The sequence below is a fragment of the Peromyscus maniculatus genome, chromosome 3 (assembly GCF_049852395.1).
Source record: "Peromyscus maniculatus bairdii isolate BWxNUB_F1_BW_parent chromosome 3, HU_Pman_BW_mat_3.1, whole genome shotgun sequence".
NCBI classification, from domain to species: Eukaryota; Metazoa; Chordata; class Mammalia; order Rodentia; family Cricetidae; genus Peromyscus; species Peromyscus maniculatus.
Window position 1 is genome coordinate 149,324,498 of NC_134854.1, and position 23,122 is coordinate 149,347,619.

At 46.8% G+C, this 23,122-nt stretch overlaps 1 protein-coding gene across 2 annotated transcripts; it reads right to left on the reverse strand.

The window, feature by feature from the left end:
- Window positions 1–1,740: 1,740 nt before the first annotated feature.
- Tigar (TP53 induced glycolysis regulatory phosphatase) lies at window positions 1,741–21,145 on the reverse strand. Of its 2 annotated transcripts, XM_006987873.4 has the most exons (6): window positions 20,930–21,145; window positions 14,035–14,072; window positions 8,332–8,453; window positions 6,785–6,862; window positions 5,304–5,414; window positions 1,741–4,760 (listed from the first exon to the last, which is right to left on the reverse strand). In XM_006987873.4, the coding sequence occupies exons 1-6, from the start codon at window positions 20,959–20,961 to the stop codon at window positions 4,335–4,337; spliced, it is 807 nt and encodes a 268-aa protein (XP_006987935.1). In that variant the 5' UTR covers window positions 20,962–21,145; the 3' UTR covers window positions 1,741–4,334. The 2 variants fall into 2 exon arrangements, with proteins under 2 accessions (XP_006987935.1, XP_042130091.1); XM_042274157.2 differs by lacking the exons at window positions 14,035–14,072; window positions 20,930–21,145 and adding an exon at window positions 10,152–10,347.
- Window positions 21,146–23,122: the final 1,977 nt, after the last annotated feature.

Sequence of the window (23,122 nt, forward strand, 5' to 3'; positions counted from 1 at the left end):
TGGCCATGGATTAAATGGATAAGCCAAAGGGAAGCTCTTTTTCTTTCTAAGTCGATTGGTTCAGGTATTCTGTCACATTAACGCAAAACCAGCAGCGTCCTATCCAGTTTTCAGACTGGTGAGTGTCCCATCTGTCCTCATGTAGCTAGCTCCATCATTAAACCTGGGGACACTCACCTAGGAAGACCCTTCCCTTAAGCTATGACTTACATTAACAGAGTGGAGAGACACAACAGAGGCATTTAACTTACAGATTTCATCATGTGTACATGTAAATGTGCATCTATGCAAATGTACGCAATACAAAATATATTGGTCTCTTCTAAAACAAAGACCAAACATTTGGGAGACATTTGGGACTAACTTGAAAATTACACTTACATTAAAACATGCACAGGGGCCTGGAGAGATGGCCCAGCAGTTAAGAGAGCTTGTTCTTAACTGTGCTGGGTTTCATTTCCAGCACCCACAAGGTGACTAACAACCATCCTTAACTCCGGTCCCTGGGGTGGGGAGGGGGGGGGTTGGATCTGGAGCCCCCTTCTGGCCTCTGTGAGAACTAGGAACACACACAGTACATATACATGCATGCAGGCAATCACTCATACACATAAATCTTTGAACAAACAGAAGAGGGGGTACAAGACGGCACAGCAGTTAAGAGCCATGCACTGCTCTTGTAGAGGACCCAGGTTTGGCTCCCAGCACCCACAAGGTGATTCACAGTTGTCCTTAACTCCAGTTCCAGAGGACATCTTCTAACCTCCAGGGACACCAGACATGCCCATGGTGCGCATACACACATGAAGGCAAAACACTCACATAACATTAAAAAAACAAGCTTTTTTTTAAAAAAAAGAAAAAGAAAAAATGCACAAGCAACTGGAAGATTTGTGTGTCTTAACAGGGTCATCAGGTTACTTCTGTAACTCATTGGGACAGCCGAGAAAACCAAGCAGAGACTATAAAGCAGAGGGTCACCATTGAGGGGAATTGTCCATACATGTGTGAGGGAAAAACAAAGTGTGTGGGCTTCTCAGCAGCTGGAGGAATTCCTTAGCACGCCACCCCGGTTTTCTGTTGTCGGATTACTAAAACTAAGGGGGACAGCATCCAGTGTTGGCATCAAACTGTAAATCAAGTGCCTTGGACACTGGCAGTGGGATGGGCGAGTAACATGGGTTCAGGGTGCCATTGGGGTCAGACAGGATCTGGAACCCCAAGACCCTGCACAAGAATGATCCAGTGAGACTTCCTGGGTAGTGCGGAGGTGCACGCCTGTAATCCCAGCATTGGGGAAAGGTAAGACAGGAACATGCTTAATTTGAGACCAATCTGACATACATCATGAGACTGTCTCACCACCCCCCTGCAAGACTTCCCTGTGACACTGTGCCTACAGAATACTGAACAGACCTAGACACCCATGATAAACAAAAGGTGCTTTATTTATTCAATAGAATAATGGTTACAATTAAGTAGATCCAGACATTCCCAAATAAATAGTGTCCCAAACAATATGGGTCAAATGGAGAATACAGACAGTTGGGTATTTATGTACATTGAAAGGTGTCAGGACAATACTGCTACCTCATACACACCGGGTAAAGAACCAGAGAACTTAATGTGGTACCCTGTGCCTGGGCAGCACTGGAGCAGGCTAGGGGGTCTCTACTCGATGACATTGGGCTTCTCTTTCTTAAAGGGCAGGGTCCCACCCACCTGTGTGTTCTTCTTTGACCCAGGGCTGAGGATGGAACCTAGGCCCGCACGACACTTCCGAATCCCTCGGGTTTTTATAACATTTTCCTCTAGTTCTCAAATTCACGCCAGGCCCACCACGGGCAGAAAACTGGGGCAGTGCTGGGCACACCCAGCATCGTGTGAACACTGAACTTGATTGCGAGGCAGATGACGGACAAAGGGAATGGGAAGGCAGCCTCCACTGGACACTCAGCACTTCTCCTGTGACGTGAGAGCCACGCAGCCATCCACCTGGTAACCCAACACTGACATGCAGAACACTTCCTTCAGACACAGACTTCTTTACACACACTATGGTAAGACTTTGGTAATAAACTGGATGGAGGATGTGTAGGTGAACTTCCTACTTTTTGCCTGATTTTTTCCATAAACCTGAAATGGCTAAAAAAAAAAAAAAAAAAAGAATCCTTGTAACAAAACTATATAGCTGAATAGGACTAGGTCTCAAGGCACCGGAGGTGGCTAGGACACAGCTCAGCAAGTATCAAGATGTGTAACTCATCTGGGGGGTGGGATGGGGATGGTAAGGATGACCTTTGAAAATTATCCTGTTTTTTGGCTAATACTGAGGTTCTCGGTGTCTTCTCATCTGATTTCAGATCAAATTAACATTTTGATACTGCTTTGGGGTAGCTTATCCATTGTGCATTTTTTTTCTGTCAATTTTTAGTTGTTTTTTTTTCATTATTATTCCTTTTAGCATGTTCAAGATGTAACACGTTATCGTCTAGACTTAGGGGTGAGAAAATACAGCCTGGTAAGAGGAAGTTATTTCTGTAACTGTTGGGGGAGCATCAGGGACTCAGGTCAGTCTTGTGTAAAACTGCAGATGAACCCAGCCCACCACACCTGCTGTCAGAACTGTTCCCTGAACCACATACCTGACACTGGAGGCTCGAGGCCAAAACAAAAACAAACAAACAAACAAAACCTCTCCAGGAGTGGGTATAGAACCAAGCCCCACAGCCTTGGGCTTGACTGAAGTCTCTTGAGGCAATTCTTGCCCCAAATGCTAAGGTGACTTTTAAGCTGAAGTCCTTTGTCACCAATAGGGCAACTTTTCTGCGCCCCCTTAATTACTCCTTGAGTTTCTTGGAACAGGGCCACACTCTGGACTCATGACGTTAAGAATGCTTTTGTTCGGGGTACACACGCATTTGGAGTCCCAAATAAACCCTCAGTTTTTGGTCACCAGTATCTACAGTGTTGGCACCAGCTCTACAAAGTGTCCAGACGGGGGAAGGATCTAGTGCTTCACAATCAGGTTGTGGCGAGCCTTGACTCGTGCGTTCCTTGGCAGGGGAACTTTGTTTTTCCTAAGCATCTCGTGTTTGATACCTACTGTTCATTAAGCACTCAATCCCACTAGCTGTTTCTGGTCAGACTCCTCTAGTACAGGGTCCAGAATTATAATTACATTTCCCCACCTAATTCCTCTCCCTGATATTATGACTTGGGGCTCGAATTTTCAGCAGCTAATCATTTCCTCAGATAAGGACTCCTGAAGGGCAAGCAAAATCCCTTTCCTATAGCGCCATCTGGGGGAAAGGAGGCCACTTCATCTGTTCCTTCTGGACACCATTTCTCAGCACCTCTTCTCGATACTAGTCTGGGTTTACTTTCTTCAGATCACTCCTCAACTGGAAAGTCTGCACATGCAGAGTGGATGCGAAGCAAGGGATAATCTAAGCTATTTTTTTTTTTCCTGGTTTGCCTGAAAAGTTGCTTTTGTCTTCTGCCCAGAGGCTCCCTAACGTGTCTCAATCAAGTGGTGTGTTTTTTAATTGTCTTTATTTGTGTGTGTGTGTGTGTGTGTGTGTGTGTGTGTGTGTGTGCTGGTGCTCACAGAGGCCAGGATGGGGCATTGACCTCCTGGTGCTGGAGTTATAGGCAATTGTGAGCTGCCCAATATGAGTAATGAGATCTGAACTGGGGTCCTCTGGGAGAACAGGAAATACTCTTAACCACTGGTCTGCCCCTCCAGTCCTTCATCTCTTTATTTTGGGCCTTTAAAATGAAAAATAAAAAACAAAAAACAAAACAAAAACCAAGATCTGATTTCTATGAAAGATGCTTTAGTGTTTTGTCATGTCATGTTACACACACTGAAGACATAAGTTTCAGTTTAAAGGTCTCTGGACTCACACACAGTCACTGCAAATACAGTGAATTATACAAACCATTCTTTCCTGCCAGCACTTGATATGCTACTGAAAAAGCATACAGTTATCTTCAAAAGCCAACGCCGTCATCTAGACATCAAAAAGATCAATGAAATACAGACTGTGGGAAGGTTACTAATCCCCTAATGTGCAGTGCTGAATGTCCCCATACGTTAATAATTGAGAAACATAATGGAACAGAGTGGCGAAATCACTGTAGAAAATGGCGAGTGCACTCAGAAAAAACCAGGTTGATTTTGGGTGGGTTTGGGTAGTGGTATCATCTGATACAGCCAGGGCCCCAGTGGGTCTTTATCACAAGGATTCTTAACTGCTTCTAAAACAGCAGGAGCAGAGGACACATTGCAACAGTCCAAGGCACTCCCCGCAGAGGCTTCAGAGTGTAGGTTAACGCTTTTCGGTCACTCCGTTTAGATGCTCATGGAAGTTCATGCAAATACACTGAATTGCTGGTTCACATCCTTCCTCACAGTCTACGAAAAAGACACTAATCCCAGTATTGGGAGTGACCGACGAGAGTTCCAATTTGCCGAGTGTTGCTGGCAATGAGCATTTGAGGTCACTCAGAAGGTATCCAAAGAGGCTTCTCATGTAAGCTCCGTGGCTCACAACTAAGATGCTGGCTACTAGGCCAGGGGTGCCACCATCAGGACACAACTCCAAACTGCCACGTTTTCCTACGGGGAAGACCTCCACCAAACAGCTCTCCAGACGGCTGCCTGGAGCTCCGGGGAAGCGGCCTTCTCTCGGGCCTGTCTCGCCCAGGATTAGCTGACAAATAAAATCAAAGAAATCCTTTGCACGCATTTTCACCTACAAGAGAAGACGTAAAAGAGGAAATAAAGCGAAGTTAACGGCGTCCTTAACACAGAAGCCTGAAATACAGCTTGTCACTAAAATCCTAGGTTTCTATGGGAATTGAAAAAAAAAAAAAAAAAATCACTAGTTGTTGAAGACATTAAGAGAAAGGGAAGAGGAGGGCTGGGGAAACGCCTCAACGTGCAAAGTGCTGGCCACGCATCATGGAGACCAGAACTCGGGGTCCAGAGGCAGAGCTTGATCCACTGGTGCCCTGACTGTCTGTGCCAATACTGCCTACACCACCACCTCCTGTTAAGTTTTTCTTAGTATCATTTAAGAGGCTGCCTCTATCACAGCGATGGCTGCTGGCTCACAGGGGCTCAGACAGACAAGGTAACTCGGAAGAGGGGGAGCGGGGAGAAAAACAATTGTCTTCAAAGCTTGCAAACCACTTGGCTCTCAGTCACAAACAGCTAGGGGACAAACTCAGTCAGAATTCACTGGCAAGTTCACGGATGTGCCAGCCATGTGGCAACCCAGATTCGGGCTACATACCTGCTCTAATGTCTCTCCTCCGGGTGGAGTAAACATGGGACACTCTTCGCCAGCGGCTTTGGCCATGGCCCGCATCTCGCTTAGCGGCTTGCCCTCTACGACCCCATACTTCTGCAATAGTCCAGGTAGAGAAAGGTGCTGCTTACACATAACAGTAAAGGCCTGTGGAAATTTTAAAACTCTCCGGGAAGAAGCTCAGCTTCCTTCACCTATTTATTACCCCATCTCCTCTGATTTGCTAGTAGGACTGACTCTAGCAGAGGCCCATGCCCTAGAACACAGTAGAATCCTCAAGCTGGGGTACTCTGTCCAAGTGGCTGTGGGGAAGAACATCTCAAGGCCAGCCCAAGCAGATGGTGGGGCTTGACCAGACAAATGGGAGATTTGCTCAATTCTGAGAATGGAGAAAAATGTGTGCAGGGCTACCCACCCCGACCCCTCTGCCTACCCACCAGAGTCACGCCTGACCACGTTTTCAGTACCAGTTCTCAGGCACAGAACAGGAACTTCCTTCTGGCAGAACTTGGTATGGATCTTGAACCACAGGGAATGCATGCAAGCTGAGAGAGGTTAGGTCTTTTGGAATGCTCTCACCATCCTGTTCCGTTTCTACCCAGGATCAGAAGGACCCAGAGCTGAGAGGGATGTTACTGAGCTTGGAGTCAGTATTGTAGAGCATAAAAAAAATACCAACACTCCACGAGACCTGGGTTCGGATCTCAGATTGGAAATCTCCATGTGCCTTGCCCTAAATTTAAACCTCAGCTTTACGAAGACTCATTTCTGGTATACACACTGGGTAGGAGGGGGAGGGGGAACACTTTGCCCTGAAACTTCCCCAGTGTGATTTTCTTCTGTGACTCAGGACACTCACCTCACACAGTTCATAAGGTACTCTACGTAATACGCAGCATGACATGACAGCTGAGCAGACCCCCTACCCCCCCACCTTCTCCTCGTCCCCCCCATCTGAGAATTAAACCCAGGGCCTCAAACATTCCTGCCAAGCACTCTACCACTGACCAATCATCTCTAGATCTTGGCTTTTTTTTTTTTTTTTTTTGAGATAGGGTCTATGTAGCTCAGGCTGGCCTCAAGTGCATCATCCTCCTGCCTTCACTTTCCAAGTGATGGGATTACAGATATGTGTTACCATGCCTAGCTACACAGATCCTTAACATACACTAGTTGATTCTAAATTCCCATGAAAGAGCTAGAGAGGTAGCTCAGAGGTGTAGAGCACTCTGCTCTGCCAGAGGACCCTGCTTCAATTCCCAGCACCCACATGGTGGCTCCCAACTCTAGTCCCAGGAGATCCAACATCCTTTTCTAGTCTCCTTGAAAACCAGACATGTCTGTGTACACAGATATATGTGCAGGTAAAACATCCAGACATAAAACATATCAACTAAAAATAACTTCCCAAGAGGACAGCATCCGTGCTGTAGCTCACTGAAATCTGCAGAAGGTGAAACAGTTACCCTTTCTCGAAGTCTGGAGTCGTACTTCACAGTCATGTCTTTGCAAAATCTGCTTTGCTCCAAAATGCCATGTATGGTCTGAAAACCAAAAGAAAAATGTTTCTTTCTTTCTTCTTCCTTTTAATAAGAATGGATTACCATGAAGTTTCAAAAGCATGCCACTTAGTGTTTATAAATTACTAGCTATAGTTAGTTTTCTTGTGCAAAAACTGTTTCTCTGGCTGCCCAGAGCACCTGCCCAACACACACTGACACCCGGGGTTCGTGGCTTCTCTTCACGCCTGACTCTGGTGTTTACTGCTATGTACATCTAGTCCACAGGGCCAATTTAGACTATCACCTGTTTTTATAAATAAAGATTTATTAGAACCCAACCACACGACCATTTCCTGTGCAACTGCATTCATATCATATCAGTCTGAACAGATATAAAGAGCTGTCACAGACACCACCATTATCCGGCTCCTTACAGAAAAGATATGCCAACCTTCCTCGTGGCTCTTCGTGTGTGTGTGTGTGTGTGTGTGTGTGTGTGTGTGTGTGTGTGTGTGTGTGTGTGATATGCATGTGTGTATGCACATTTGGGCTAGTGCGCTCCTGGAGGCCCTGAGTTGACCTGGAGTGTGCACATTTGGGCTAGTGTGCTCCTGGAGGCCCTGAGCTGACCTGGAGTATGCTCCTGGATCACTCTCCACTTCACTTAGAGTCAGTCTCTTGCTAGCCCCAGAGTTCTCACTGACCTAGTTAGCCAGCCTGCTCCAGGGTTCTCCCCGTCTCCCAGTTGCTGGGATTGCTGCTGGCTGCTGCACATACCCATCTTTTATCTGGCAAGCCCTTGACCCACTGAGCCATCTTCTCACTCCCCACCCCGGCTCTAACTCTCCGGGAAGCTGTCACGGGTTCCTTTAAGCTTCAGTCTCGCCCATTTGCACCCATTCCTGTCTATCTGCGTTGGGTTCTCTGCTCTGTCTCTCGGTTCTCTTTCCCCAAGGTATAAGGGAACATCTGGCGTCCTATAGCTGATGATGGACATGGTAACCCAGGCTTGATATCTGAGCACTTAGGAAGCCGAGGCAGGGGAATGGCAAGTTCAAGGCCAGCCTGGGCCACACAACAATACACCATTTCAAAACATAAAAATAATGAAGTCTGCATCTGCTAACTCCCGAGGCTGGCTGTGCTGTGTTATTTTGCTCAATTTTGTTCATTTCCTTTTTTATGTCTAACTGGTTTTGATGGACATGAGATACCAGAAATCGTTTAAGACCCCCTGCCTCCCCTCCATATGCCTTGTGGTTTGGGTATTTCATTCGTTTTGTGTGAGTGTGTACGGCATGTGTGCATTGTGGCATGTATGTGGAGGTCAGAGCACAACTTGAAGGAGTCAGTTTGTGCCTTCTCTCACGTGGGTCCCCGGAACTGAACTTGAGTCATAGGCTTGGTAGCCGGCACCTGTTCCCACTGAGCCCTCTCACCGGGCTTTGGAAGAGGGTTTTTCAAGCTCACTGTCGCTGAGCTTCTGGCCTAGACACTTAGCCTGAACTCACCTGCTTAGTCCTCGTGAGATCGCTGGAGAAAGCGTGTGTAAACTGCACGTTGTTCAGAAACTGACCAGTGGTGGCTGCTTGCCTAAACCCAGTCTCGGAAAGAGGCTCGTCTACTCCTTGGCCTGTGGTGGGACAGAACCACAGAAACACAACTAAGTGAAGTCACAGGGAAGAGACAGAAGCTATGGCGATTATTGTGACATTATGTCATTTCCTTGGGTACCAGACCACCTGACGTCTTAGAAAGCTGATTCTAAACACTATGACCATAACTCGACAAAGGCACGCCTACTCAGATGTTTCCCCAAGGCTGCTGGTCTCAGGGGAATTCCGTTGGGGTACTGAGCCACCTGGGGTACTGAGCCATCTGGGGTACTGAGCCATCTAGGGTACTGAGCCATCTAGGGTACTGAGCCATCTGGGGTACTGAGCCATCTGGGGTACTGAGCCATCTGGGGTACTGAGCCTTCTGGGCTCCTCCCTCTTTTATGCCTGTCCATTTCTCCACCGGATGTGCTGCACCCAAGCAGGCTGTGCTCCTGCGTCAGGCGACGGTTGTCAGTGTCGTCTAAAGGGTCGGCACTGATGGATGTTACTTCTCTTCTTCCCTCCTTTTCTTTCTTTCTCACCCCTGGGGAGGAAATGGTGGAAAACCAGACAGGATGCCTCACACCTACCACGTCAGCACTTGTGAGGCTGAGGCAGGAGGATTGCAGTGAATTAGAGGCCTTCCTGGCCTACACAGTGAGCTGCAGGTCAGCCTGGACTACAGGGTAGTGCTGCCTCAAAAAAAAAAAGCTCGCCGGGCGGTGGTGGTGCATGCCTTTAATCCCAGCACTCGGGAGGCAGAGGCAGGCGGATCTCTATGAGTTCAAGGCCAGCCTGGGCTACAGAGTGAGTTCCAGGAGAGGCGCAAAGCTACACAGAGAAACCCTGTCTCAAGAAAAAAAAAAAAAGAAAAGCTAAAATAGAATTTAACTGATTTTTAAATTGAAACCCTACGAAGCCGGGGCAGCAAAGCAGGTGGTGGAGGATGGTCGTCCTACGGGGAACCACACGGCACGTGTTGTCCGTTGCTGGCCTCCTGGAGGTGAAGTAAGCCTCTGAGCTAAACCTCTAAGGAGAAGATGGAGGCACGATGTTATCAGCACATGCTGGCAGGCAGGGGATGGGAGCTGCCATGTGCAACAGAGAGCTGGAAAACCAAACAGACCCTGGGAGGAGGCTAGCGGAGTCTCAGGTCAAGAGAAAAATCAAACACAAACATCCCTTCAAAGAAAATCACTCTCAATAAGGGGTAACAAGCTCTCACTCACTTAAAGCAAACGAAAGGTCAATGCAAAGATTCAACATGCTCTCTCTCTCTCTCTCTCTCTCTCTCTCTCTCTCTCTCTCTCTCTCTCTCTCTCTCACACACACACACACACACACACACACACACACACCTCATGAATGAAGGCTAGGGGGAACACCCTCTAAGGGATTTAGAACCACTAAGACTTCAGATGTTAAAATCAGCAGTAGAGATTAGAAAGAAAGACAGATTCAGAATAACTGATGAACAAAAATAGTGTGACAGTCTTCTAAAGAATCAAATCCTTTCTTTTTTTTAAATGAGGAACTGATGAGGAAAATCCCTCCCTGGGCAGCAATTTGGCTGGAGGGGGTTGTGAGGACACAAACACAGAGCTGAAGACTCGATTCAGAAGGTAACACGGGCCCTGGGTGGAGCCGGACCATTCCACAGGCGTGGTGTGGATAGAAAGGAAAAGAGAATTCCAGACATGCATCTCCTAGTTTAAGCTACTATGACAAAGCACCTCGGAAAAGACGGCTCATAAACCGAAGACACCTATTTCTCTTTGCTCTGGAGGCTGGTTCCGTGTCAAGACGCCAGCTGGGGTTCTTTCTAGGGATGTCTTCTGCCAGGGTAAAGTTCCAGTTACAGAAGGAGACCAGGAGAACTCTCTGGGGTGTCACTCCTTTGTGAGAGATGTCCCTTGTGACCTAACCACCTCCCAAAGACCCTGGTGGTCAGAATTTCAACAAAGGGATTTGGAGGGACACAAGCATTAGTATGTAACTGGAATTCCAGAGGATGAGTAGAGAAAAGTGTGTGTGTGGCGGGGGTGGGGGGTGGGGGGTGGAGGGTGGGGTGTGTGTGTGTGTGTGTGTGTGTGTGTGTGTGTGTAAATATGAAGAGACAGCGACAGATTGCTTTCTGAAACTGGGGGGGAGGGGCAAATCTAGAGATGAGGAAAACACAGTGGACACGAAGCAGGATAAATGATAAGGGAGACTCCTGGGCTGAGAGATCACCCAGTGGTTAGCAGTGCCTGGTGGCCAACATCTACCTGCTTTACAGGTCCCATCTCCTTCTTCTGGCCTTCTGGGGCACTGAATGTGGTGAGCATACATACATGTAGGCAAACCACTTACGTATACGTATAAACAAAAACAAATAAATCTTCAAAAAATCCTTCTAGATACACTGAGGGGAAATGAAGGACACCAGAATCAATGAGAAGATTTAAACAGCCAGCCTAGCATGAGATGGGAGATGTTGGCCACTTACCTCAAGGCTCTGACAAAGCAATTTAAGGGAAGGGAGGGAGGGGCTGGAGAGATGGCTAAGCAGGTAAGAGCATCCGCTGCTCTTCCAGGCAACCATCTGTAACTATAGCTCCAGAGAATCCAATGCCCTCTTCTGGTCTCCAAGGGCACTAAAAACATGTGGTTAATAGACTTATGTGTAGGCAAGCCACTCCCACACATAAAATAAAACAATAAAGGGGGGTTATTCTGGCTCAGAGTTCAAGAGGATAGTCCACAACAGTAGGGGAGCCATGTGGAAGGACAGAGGAAGTATGGAAGTTCAGAGGTGATTGCTCCCGTCCGTCATCAGGGGATATGGAATGGAGCTGCCCAGTTTCAAGATGGGTCTTCCCAACCAGATAATCCCTTCCAGGCAATCAGGGGTTCCCTGGCGGTCAGTTCCACGATTTTAGATCCTGTCAAGATGATAATCCATGTTCACAGTTACAAGCGACGAAAAACCCCTTTAGCCAATCCTCCAGTGCTGGGAATGAGACCGGGCTCCGGCACCTGCCAGCCCAAGAGCCTTGCTCCCGAGGTACAAGCTCAGCTCAACAAGACAAAGCAGAGAGAGGATATTCTCTGGGCGCTGAGGGAACTGTCAGTCCAAGTGTGCGCTGACTGAGACCGTCTTTTCCACCCACCGGCCACCTACGCACATTACAGGACCTCTTAGAGAATGTGCCTCACAGAATGAAGGAAGGTCTGATGTGCAAAAGGAATGAGCACCAAAGAAACTAGACACGCACGTAAACGGAAACAAATAAATACAATAATGTAAAAAAAAAAAAAAAATTGAGGACTAAGTTACCAGATCACCCTAAATGCAATATATTTTTCCAAGATGTTACTATGACACTAGATGTTAGAAGGGATGTTTTTGTCCCTCTAAAGATGGTCTGTTGAAATCCTAACCCCCAAAGTGATGATGGCAGGATGTTAGGGTGGGCCCTGTGATATGGGCCCAGTGATTATGAGAAGAGACAAGGTTCTACTCTCTCTCCACTGGACAATACACCCAGAGGGCCACAGTCTGCGATTGGGAGGCAGGCTATTCCAGACAGGACGGAGGTATTGTCTTAGTTAGGTTTCTATTGCTGAGACAAAAATACTGACCAAAAGTAACTTGGGTGGGGGGAAGAGTTTATTTCCTCTTATAGCCCCCAGGTTACAGTCTATCACTGAGGAAAGTCAGGGCAGGACCTGGAAGCAGAAACCTGGAGGCGGGAACTGAATCAGAGGCCACAAAAAGAATGCTGCTTCCCGGCTTGCTCAGCCTGCTTTCTGAGACCACTCAGGCCCACCTGCTCCATGAAGGCACCACCCATAGTGGGCTGAGCCCTCCACATCAATCATTAATCAAGAAAATGCCCCCACAGACATGCCCACAGGTCAACCTGAGGGTGGCGAGCTTGACTGAGGGTGTCTCTTCCCAGATGACTCCAGTTTATGTCACATTGGGCAACAACAAACTGGCACAGGCACCCTCAACTTAGACTAGACTTGTGACCTTCAGAAGTGTGTGGAGAGAGAGAGAGAGAGAGAGAGAGAGAGAGAGAGAGAGAGAGAGAGAGAGAGAGAGAGAGAGAGAGAATGTGTTTTGAGCCACCCAGTGTATGGTAACCTGTTATAGAAGCCTAGGCTGAACACAGAGGTCAGAAGCACAAAAAATTCAAAGGTCTGCATGAGCAGATACACAGCTTAAGGATAGGAGGAGGCTAGGGACGAACCCATGCAGTCAAGAAGAAGAAAAAGCAAAGCAAAGAGGAAGACAGACTAGAAAAAGAGGGGGAAGCAGGAGCAAAAGGAAAAACAATAAAAAGTCTAAACACACCAGGAAGCAGGGTAAAGGTTCACAGACTGCTGCCAGAGAAAGACTGTGTTTAAAGATTTCTTTTTACTGTTTTTGTAAATGATGTGGGTCTGTGTGGGTATGTGCATGTGACTGCAGTGTGCCCATAGAGGCCAGAAGAGGGTGTCAGATCCCCCAGAGCTGGAGTTAAAGGTGGTTGTTAAGTCACCCAGTATGGGTGCTGGGAACCATATTGGAGTTCTCTGAAAAAAGCTATACCCATTCTCAACCACTAAGCTATCTCACCAGCCCCATAAGGACTGTGTGGGGCTTTGTTTACTTTTAAAAGGGGGAGGAGGGAGGAAAACTGAGCATCCAACTCACAAAGTCAGGAGAAGACAGATAGGCTGAAAGTGAATATGAATGCAATCATGGTTATTCATGTTCCGGAGGGCTCAGCTTGGAGCAAATGAGCAGCCAGGGTGGTGAGGGTCAGGGTGGTGAGGGACCCAGGCCCCAGGACAATCCAGGTGGGCACACACTGAACTCAGAAGCAAAGACACACAGTTAGTTCATCTCCAGAAGGGAAGCCAGACACACCGAGAAGGAAAACCAACTTCTGCACAGCCCAGAAGTTCCTACCCCAAAACTAAACCCAAAAGCTTTTAGAATCAACCACGGCATAGAAACAGCATCTACCTAGAAGTTCGCCAAGATGCTCCTTAAAAGGCCAGACTAGCGGATCTTAGCACAGAATACAAGAGCCCAGCACGCAATAAGAAGACAAGGACCCACCGCAGAACATAGTGAACTTCACTATTAGTACAGCAATCAGTGAACTGTTTAGAAACTGTTAATACCAGCTTGTAAATGTCATTTCCTAATATGAAATAATTTTTTACAGCCTAAACCAGTCTTGAACTCCTTATGTAGTCCAGACACTGGCCTCAAACTCACAGAGATCCTCCTGCTTCAGGCACCGACCTGCAGGGATTACTGGCACATGTCACCTGGCTTTACGCATGTTAAATCTCAACTGTGGTATTTCAACACGACTTTTCAATCAGTGACTGGGCCCTGTGGAGGTCTGCATAGACTACTGGAGAAGCCCCTGTATACCATGTCCACTTCAGAGACTTCTGTTCCTCCTGGTGACCTACTGTTTTGGTCCAAGTCTGTGGTTACCATGGTACCCTCCCCCCTAACCCCAGTCCAGTTTAACCCCTTCCCGGTCCTCCCCTACCAAGTCTGATTAGTTCATACATCACATTAACACTGAAGGACAGCTATGTAGGCAACAATCTGATTAGACTAACCTTGAATGATTTTCTCCTTATTAAATCTTGTTTCGCCACTAAAATAAAAAAGAAAGAAAATACCATTACCAAATTATTTTTGAAAAGAGGAAAGAGAACAACAAATTTTGTAATGATGTTCATAACAAAATCTTAAACTTTCAAATCTAAATATTTTCTTTCCAATCATCTATCCCAACTCAGGAATTCCAAGTCAAGACATCCCTTAAAGCAAATGTACATGGATCAGGAGACCAATGTTAAATGAACTGCTGGAAGAAAAAGCTATTCAAAGGGCAGGTGTGTACACATTAGTTTTAGAAGGTATCCTTGATGAAAGTAAGTATATTGATTGATCAAGACTACTTTAGGACAGCATGACTGACTGCCACCAGGATGGCAGTCTCTGGGTTCCTGCCCTGAAGGAGGACATGACTGGGTGTGACAATGGGAAGAGAAAGAAATTCTAGGACCCTTGTCACATACGCAGAACTGACTCAGGCTCTCGAGCTGAGGCAGTCACATTGTGAGGGAGCTAGAGCCACCTTGCCTATGGACGGTGCACGCGACTGAGGCACGGCTACACTTTTAAGAATTAAAAACTCAAAACAATCCCAATCAGAAGACCAATAGGGATGGAACCATTTCCAGGAAATAACTGGGTAAACTGAGGCTGGAAGAGGGAGGTGAGAGGGAGCCACAGGGCAAGCCTAGATGGCAAGGTAGACTTACTACAAAAGTCACCAAGTGAGGCTGGTAAAGTGATTAATTACCACACAAGCATATGGACTGAGGTGGGGTCCTTTGCACTACGGAAAAAGTTGGGCATGGCGACATGCGTACTGGAGAGTGGAGACAGGGATCCAGGGGGCTCGCTGGCCAAGTCGGCCAGAGACCCTGCCTCAAAACTTAAGGTGGAGAGCAACAGTCAAAGACACCTAACGTCCACCTCTGCCCTCCACGTCACACAGTGACCTTGAGCAAAGTTCACTCCTTACAAACAAACACAGAACATAGATTCTGTCTAAAAGACTTCAAGAGGGACTAGAGAGATGACTCTGGATAAAAGGAGTTGACGTTCTTGCAGAGGACCAGGGTTCTATCCCCAGCACCCACATGGTGGCTCTCAAACTCAGTCCCAGAGGATCCAATTCCTTCTCTTCTGACCTCAACAGTTATCAGGCACACATGTGATACATACATATATACAGGCAAAACACTCACATACATTAAAAAAAAAAAACCCACAAAACTTGTGTGGGAAGAGAACCCCCACAGTAAAGGACTAGAGGGCAGGGCTGAAATAATAATGAAGTGCCAACTTCTCAGAAATGAGAGAAATGGGACATACCTGGATTCACATAAAGAAACACTGAAAGGATACATTAAAAAACTAATAGATCCAAGCATGGTGGCACACACCTTTAATTCCAGCACTCAGGAGGCAGAGGCAAGAGGAACTTTGTGAGTTCAAGGCCAGCCTGGACTACATAGTGAGTTCCAGCCAGGGCTACACAGTGAGTATCTGTCTAAAAAATCAAGTTTTGTTTTGCTTTTTAAGCAAAAAGAACAGTCTAAGGGATGTACCTCAGTGGTAGAATACATGCTTACCATGCAAAGTCTCAGGTTCAACACCCAGAACTGCAAAAATTAATAAATAACTACGATATAAATAGGTAAATCAGTGTGGTCTCATGTGGGTGGAGGAATAAGAACAGAGAACTGGTTTGGTTCCTAAACATGTAGACATAAAAAGAAATGCACGATTACCTAAATGAAAGGACTGTGCATAGAACTATTTAGGTCTTGCTTTGCCACTATTGATAGACTCCTATTAATAGAGGATTTCCTGGAGTCCAAGTTCTTGCAGCATCTTAAGAAATGGCCACAGAAAAGGACTCTGTCACCCTCTAACACGCTGACAGTGCAGGAGCACAGAGGCAAGGCTGAGCACACTGTCATCCCTAATCTAGAAACAGGAACTGTGGCCTGGGCTCACTTCTCTCTCAGACTAATAATCTTCTGAGGTCAAGGGAAACTGCCTCCTAGTGACTCATACCTTTAATTCCAGCACTTGGGAGGGTATGGAAAGAAGACTGCTTGAGTTCAAGGCCAGCCTGGGCTAAATATTGAGTTCCAGGCTATCTCAGGATACAAAGCAAAACTCAAAGAATCAAAAGCTGGGTTCGGTGACACAAGCCTGTAATTGGAGGGTCAGGAGTTTGAAGTCATCCAAAGTTACTCATTTCCTCTGAGGCCAGCCTGGGCTACAGAAGACCTGTCTCAAAAAAACTAAAGAAATAAAACAGAATGCTTTAAAATTGAAGTACCATCTTCCCAATTACTCCCAGCAAGAGCCAAAGAAGCACCCTCACTGTATACATTTAAAATCAAGGATGGGGCAAGGGAGATGACTCAGATGATAGGTAAACTGCTCCGCATACAAACATGAGCACCTAAGCTCCATACCTGTAAAAATCTGGGTGGCCCATAATCCCAGCACTGGGGAGCTGGAGACAAGGGGATTCCTGGGGCTCCCTGGCCAGCCAATCTAACACAATCAGAAAAACTCCAGGATCAATGAAAGACCCTGTCTTAAAAAATTAGGGGGGGGGGGTGCAGAGAAGTGGCTCAGTGGTTAAGAGCACTGGCTGCTTTTCCAGAAGACCTACAATGACTCATAACCATCTGTAACTCCAGTTCTGGGGGGGTCTGCTGCCCTCTTCTGGCCTCTGTGGGAACTGCATGCACATGGTGCACAGACATTCAGCCAGGCAGAGAACACATGAAATAAAAATAAATCTTTGTTTTTTTAAAAAGATGGAGAGTGATCACACACACACAAACGCAGAGAGAGAGAGAGAGAGAGAGAGAGAGAGAGAGAGAGAGAGAGAGAGAGAGAGAGAGAGAGAGAGGAGAGAGAGAGAGAGAGAGAGAGACAGAAGAGAGATTTGCTAGTTTTGCCACTCCAAAATCTTGCGGGTGGCACTGAGTCTGAGATCTTTCTAAAGTCAGTGGCAGTGGCCGTTCTTTTGAACACTCACTAAAAACACTCCCAGTGACTTGACAGTTTTGCAAGGGCACTGCCCCTCATCTAGTGAGGTTTTTTTTTTTGTTGTTGTTGTTTTTTTTTTTTTTTTTTTCCAGTAAAAAGAAAAACATACAGCTGTGATATAGTGAACCACTTCCTTTAGCTGTAGGTTGATCAAGATCTCTGCTGGGGCTGGAGAGAGATGCTCAGTAGGAAAGAGTGTGAGCTTTGTAAGCAGAAAGAACTGATTTTTAGGTCCTAGCACTCACATAAAAAGCAGAGTATGTGCCGGAAACCCAAGTGCTGGGGGGTGGAGGAGAGACAGGAGGATCCCCGGAGTTTGCTGGCTGCCAGCTTAGCTCCAGGTTCAGTTACTGAAGTCTCTTTTAGTGTCCCACCTCCAAATGTGCATATGCCCAGACACACACACACACACACACACACACACACACACACACAGGTTCCTTTTAGTTGCTAGACAGCAGTTTTGTACTCAAGCCACTTTATAAATATTCAAAGACCAGGTATCCCAAAATAGAACTGCCTCCCCAAAACCTGTGTAAATATTTAGTATTATAGCTTTTAGCAGCTTTAAAGGGTTTCTATAAATCCTTGAGACAGGCGTTTAAAGTTAGTTTATGGGGTAAGCAAAGCTAAGCAAGCCCTTTGCTAGGGATCCACTTCCCTGACCCAGACTTTGGCTTGTGACAAAGAGAAGGCAGAGGCTGCGGAAAGGTCAGAGGCACGTATTTGGAAGGAGTCAGGAGTACAGCACTCATTTTCAACTTCTGCAGGGTGATCCATTTCTAAAACAGAACACCCGGCTCCACAGGAGTCTAGACACTTATGCCAAGAACTGTAGTCTCATGACCAGCCATTTATAGGTTCTGTGGGCGGGCGGGGGGGGGGGGGGGGGGGGGGGGGATGTTGCACGGGACATGGTGGGTGCCACACAAGACACAGGGCAGGCCCCACTTAGGCTGTACCACTTGCTCTTATTTAAAAATGAGTTCCTTAGTGCAGGTTTGCATGCTTAATCCCTTATTAGATCCTTATAAAGGATTCCGACTCAACAGACAGCTGCCAGCTGGCCACAACAGAGAAGCCAGTCATTGCGGGAAATGAGCACACATACAGAGTTTTCACAACACGTTTACTCCCAAGTGTATGAAAAGGTAAATTAAAGCCTCACCTGATGTCACCTGATGCTCAGTCACGAATGTGACTCGATCCTAACTCCCTTTTACCAATTAATTCATTTGCAAATACAGATTTGAAAGGCTAGCTTGAGAGGAAAAAATACAAGAAGTAAATTAAATTCAGTTTGAAAAAAATATTAAAAGTTGTAAGAGCTGGCTCAAAACGAAGTGAAATGGTTGTGCATGTGACTGTCAACACAAACGCTGCTGAAGGGAGTCAAGGTAGGCTCTGAGGCCATGGTGTAGGAAGGATGACAGCAGCCTCCTCGTGCTGGGGTTACAATGCTCTAACTGTCCTGAGAAATTACAGTTCAATACAAATGAGAGATGTGAAGTTGGGAACCCAGGGTGTTCTAGTCCAAAAACAACACACCTCCATTTCTAAATATGAAGAAAACTGGAAGCTGGTGAGATGACTCGGGGCCTAAGAGCACTGTCTGCTCTTCCAGAGGACCCAGGTTCAATTCCAGGCATCCCCACGGCAGGGCTAACTAACAATTGTCCATAATTGCAATTCCAGGAGATCTGATGCTGTCTTCTGGCCTCTGTGGGCTCCAAGTGCACACATGCTACACAGACTTACACATAGACAAAACACCTATACACATAAGATAAATTAATTAATAAAAAATTAAAAACATAACGAATTTAGATAAACACATAAAATTTCATGAAGGGTTTGGTTAGTCACAAGGAAACTGTTTTAAATTTCTCTTGCATTATAGTACAGTTCAATATAGTTAGGCAACTCTCTGGCGACTGGCAGTCAAATTTGAAAGCAGGTCTGTTCCTGAACCACGAGGCTTCTAGCTGTCACATCTATACCAGAGAGAGGACAGCTGGGATGGCCATGACAGGAAAGCAGCTAATCACAGCCCTGTCTTTATTTTGACACGTCCATCTTCCTGTGTCTAAAGGAGAATAATTTTTTTTTTCTTTTTTTGAGACAGGATCTCACTATGTATCTCCGGCTGGCCTGCTATGTAGATAAGGTTGGCCTTGAACGCCTCTGCCTCCTGACTGCTGGGATTACAGGCATGTACCACCACGGCTCTCAAATAAAACTACTCTTACCACCCCTTAAAATTATATCAGGAGGATAAAAAATAGCCCCGAAGCTGGTGATATTCAAACGATGATCAAACACCAGGTTTTAATGTAATTGAGAGGCAGAGAACAGCAGTTTAATTTGCTCTGGTTCAAATCTCACCTAGCCAATTTGCCACGTGACTTTAAGCAAATTACTTGGAGTCTGACTCCCCCTTACTCCCCTTATGAATCACAGATGTCAAAATAAGAAGCTCCCTATTCACACAGATACTGCCCAGTAAGAGTTTTAAATAGGGGTCACCTTCCTTTCTGAGGGGTTTCTCCAGCCCAGACTTCCTGTGACTTCAAAGGGGCTTCCTCAGGTTGAAGAGAGGGCAATGGGGGCTGAAGTTCCCATAGTGCTCCCAATAAAGCTGTTTTACCCTAAGAAGGTTAAGAACCCTCCCAGAACATTCTAGAAAACAGATGGTGATGAAGAAGAGATGGAGGAAGAAGATTTCTAATTTGGTCATTAAAATCCCTGAATCCTAAAGTCCGGCTCCACATGATGCCCGAGATTATTTCCCTATAAAGGAGGAACTGGGCAGAGAAGGCGTCACTGAAGAAAAGGAAGGCGTCTGACGAGGTTCAGATGCTGGGAGCGCGCTCCTATGAGTCCTATGAAGGCAAAGGGTAACCCAGTCCCTTGACAAACACAGAGCTCACCCAGAAGACGGTTCTGACAAGCCTGGCCTACGCAGGTGAGAATCAACTGCATTTTAGCTGGGCTTTGCTTACAGAAGAACAAGTTATTAATTCTCAGGTATATTTCTTCCTCTGTTGCCATGCGCTCCATCTTCTCCATTTAATTCTCGCGGTAACCCAGTGAGATTAGAAAGACTGCAGTCACCAATCTGCTTATCCTGACACAGGTCAGAAAGATTAAATCTGTCCTCAGATGCCTAGGCTCCGAGGCTGCTCCTAGCTGGAGCCCCAGCCCCAAGGTCTCTTTGCCTGGAAAATTCCCTCCCGTTATCCACCCCGAATGCAACTCCCATCTTCACGGGGCAAACACGTGCGGAGAAGGAAAAACGGTCAGTGACCTAAAGCCAGATTCTGTTCCATGTAATCTGTCAAGATAAAAAAAAAACGAAAAACAAAAATCGTTTGTTCAGGGTGGTGCCGTCGACAGAGAGGAGGGCTGGGACCCTCTCTTCTCTCTCAGAACTGTAACCTTCGAAGGGAAGTAAATTTCAAAGGTATCCCCGATGCGAAGAGAAACAGGGGTGGGGTGGGGAAGAGGGCCACCAGCATCGGAAAGATGAGGCGTGGCCCAGCAATTCTGCAAACCCTGAGACCTATTAGGGAGCAGAAAGGTCATGCCGAGAAGTCGGTAGACTGGGGGTCCTGTCCTCACTCAGTGGCTGGGAACCTTGATCGTGTGCTTCTTCTCCACACGAGTTTTCCCGGGAAAACGCAGGGCTGCTGACATTTAAGACCTGCCTTCCTCACTCAGGGTGGTGCGGAGAAAAGGAAGGGAAGTGGACCTGAGCGGACGCTAGGAAAAGTACATGGGAAGCCCACCCTCGTGGGCTTGGAGCACGCAGGGACCAGAAGAGACCCGGGCCAAGAAGCTCCTGGGGACTGCGATACTCACTGGCGGATGATGGTCAAAGCGAAGCGCGGCATCTTGGCTGGGAACCCAAGGCGCAGGAGCCACGACCCCGCTCGCCTGCACCACTCTGCGCCGGCACTGCGGGGCCGCCTTGCCGGCACTACTTCCGTCTGCCCTGCGGACCGGCTCCGTAGCCATTGGTCGAAGCAGTCACCAACGTCATCGCAAGTCCACCAATAGGAGCGGAGATTGGAACCCGAAGAGACCCCGCCCAGGCCAGTGGCGCTTGCGCCCCTGTAAGCCTGCCTGTGATTGGCGCCTGGCAGGTGCGCGGGGCCCCGCCCTAGGATAACGCCCTGGGAGTCCTGCCAGCTCCAGACCGCCGCCTGCGCCAGGGGCAGATAAGGACGCTTTGATTTTTTTTTTTTTTTTCCTACAACTGATTTGAGGAAGGCGTGCAAGGTGTATAGGGATTATAGCGTGCCAAAGCGATGACTCTCTCACGGTGTACAGAGCCAGGGGTTGCATCCTGTGAGGGTTAGCTGTAATCCTTTACCTGGCAAGTAAGATCAGGTTGGGTGTGTAGATCTAGACCAACCTGGCAACCCAGGTTACGCTCTCAACTTCTTAACCCAAAACTTTACTCACGCCCCTTTCTTGCCTTCTGCTTTGTTGAGTCTGATCTTACCAGTTAATCGCTAATGCTGCTACCATTCATAATCAAGTCACTCTTCCATCCAGTCCTCCAGAAGTCACCACTGATATCCGTTGTAATAAGAGTTGAATTCAACCGCTCCTTAAGATAGTCCCTCTTGTGATGAATGTGGTCTCTATTGCAGTGACTAGAATAAGGTTCTTTCCTTGCAAACAAATGCAGCTACCTAGATTCTGTATAAAAACCTCCAAGAGCGGCTGGAGACATCACTCGGCCGGTTAAGAGCATGATTGCTATCTAGAGCATCCAGGTCCGATTCCCAGTACCCACATGGAGGCTACCGAGCAGCTGCAACTCCAGTCCCAGGGTGTCTGGCGCCCTCTCCTGGCCTCCTGCTCATGTTTTGTGCAGACATACATGCAGGCAAAACACCTATACACATAAAATAAAAAATAAATCGAAAAAAACAAAGGTTTTCAAAACCCTGAGGCTGAAGCCTATAGTCTTCAGCCAGGTGATGGGAAAATGGGGATAACGGTGTGACCAGAATTGAGGGTTAGAGTCTGTGCCCCAGACAGCCAGGTTTGGCCACCTATCCTTCATTTGCCAATTGAAAGAGCCAAATAAATACAAAGGCAGGAAAATGAGATAGTCAGTGTAGCCGCCTTCCTCACCTCAGTCCATCTGTGGGATCCTAAAATTTCCTTATAAATGGAAGTTAAGAGATAAGCACAACTATCGAGGACTATGGGGGTCCAGCCCCTCGATAGTCCCCTCTCAGGGTCCGGGAAGAATCTACAACCAGCTGATAATTAATCTTTAATGGGAAGAAATGAATCTATGTACATGAAACTCCTTAGTCCATATACTTTATTATTCTGTGACAGTTACAAGCTTATATTCTGCTCTCATATTTAGGTCATCTTTAGCCTGATTTCTGTCTACATTTGTCTGCGATCCCCTCTATGTTCTATCTTAATTCCTTCATCTAGTTCTGTCCCTTCTAGGTTCTCATCTATCTAGTTCTTTCCCCTATCAGCTCCTCTCCCGTCTCCTTCTCTCTCATCTGGCTCTTCCTCATCTTGTTCTTCCCCATCTGGCTCTTCCTCATCTTCCATCTCGTTCCTCTTGTCCTCTCTTTTAGCCCTTCAATCTAGTTCTTCCCCATCTCAGTTCGTTCCTCTCAAGTTCTTACCCGTCTATTTCTTCCATTCTCTTCTCTCCTCTCTGTCCTCTCGTGCCCTGGGAGTTCTGGTATATATACACTTACAAGCAGTATTCCCTTAGCAGTGCAAAGCCAAAGGCTTCCAGGGTCAAATGGAGGGGTGATAAGAATCACACAGGGAGGCAATAACCATTAATTATCACTTGCAACCCTAAAGGAAAGTGACCAATGGAGAAATGAATTAACTAAAGGCTAAATTCAGGTAATGTCTAAGAAGAGGGCTCTTATGTGCTCAACTATAATCTTAAACGTGGTTGGTAGAAAGTGTTAAGAATCTATAAGTTGCTAGGTCAATGGGAGAAGATAAAACTGCCTTCTTTTTTCCTGTAGCTCCTATCTGTCCAAGCTATCTGCC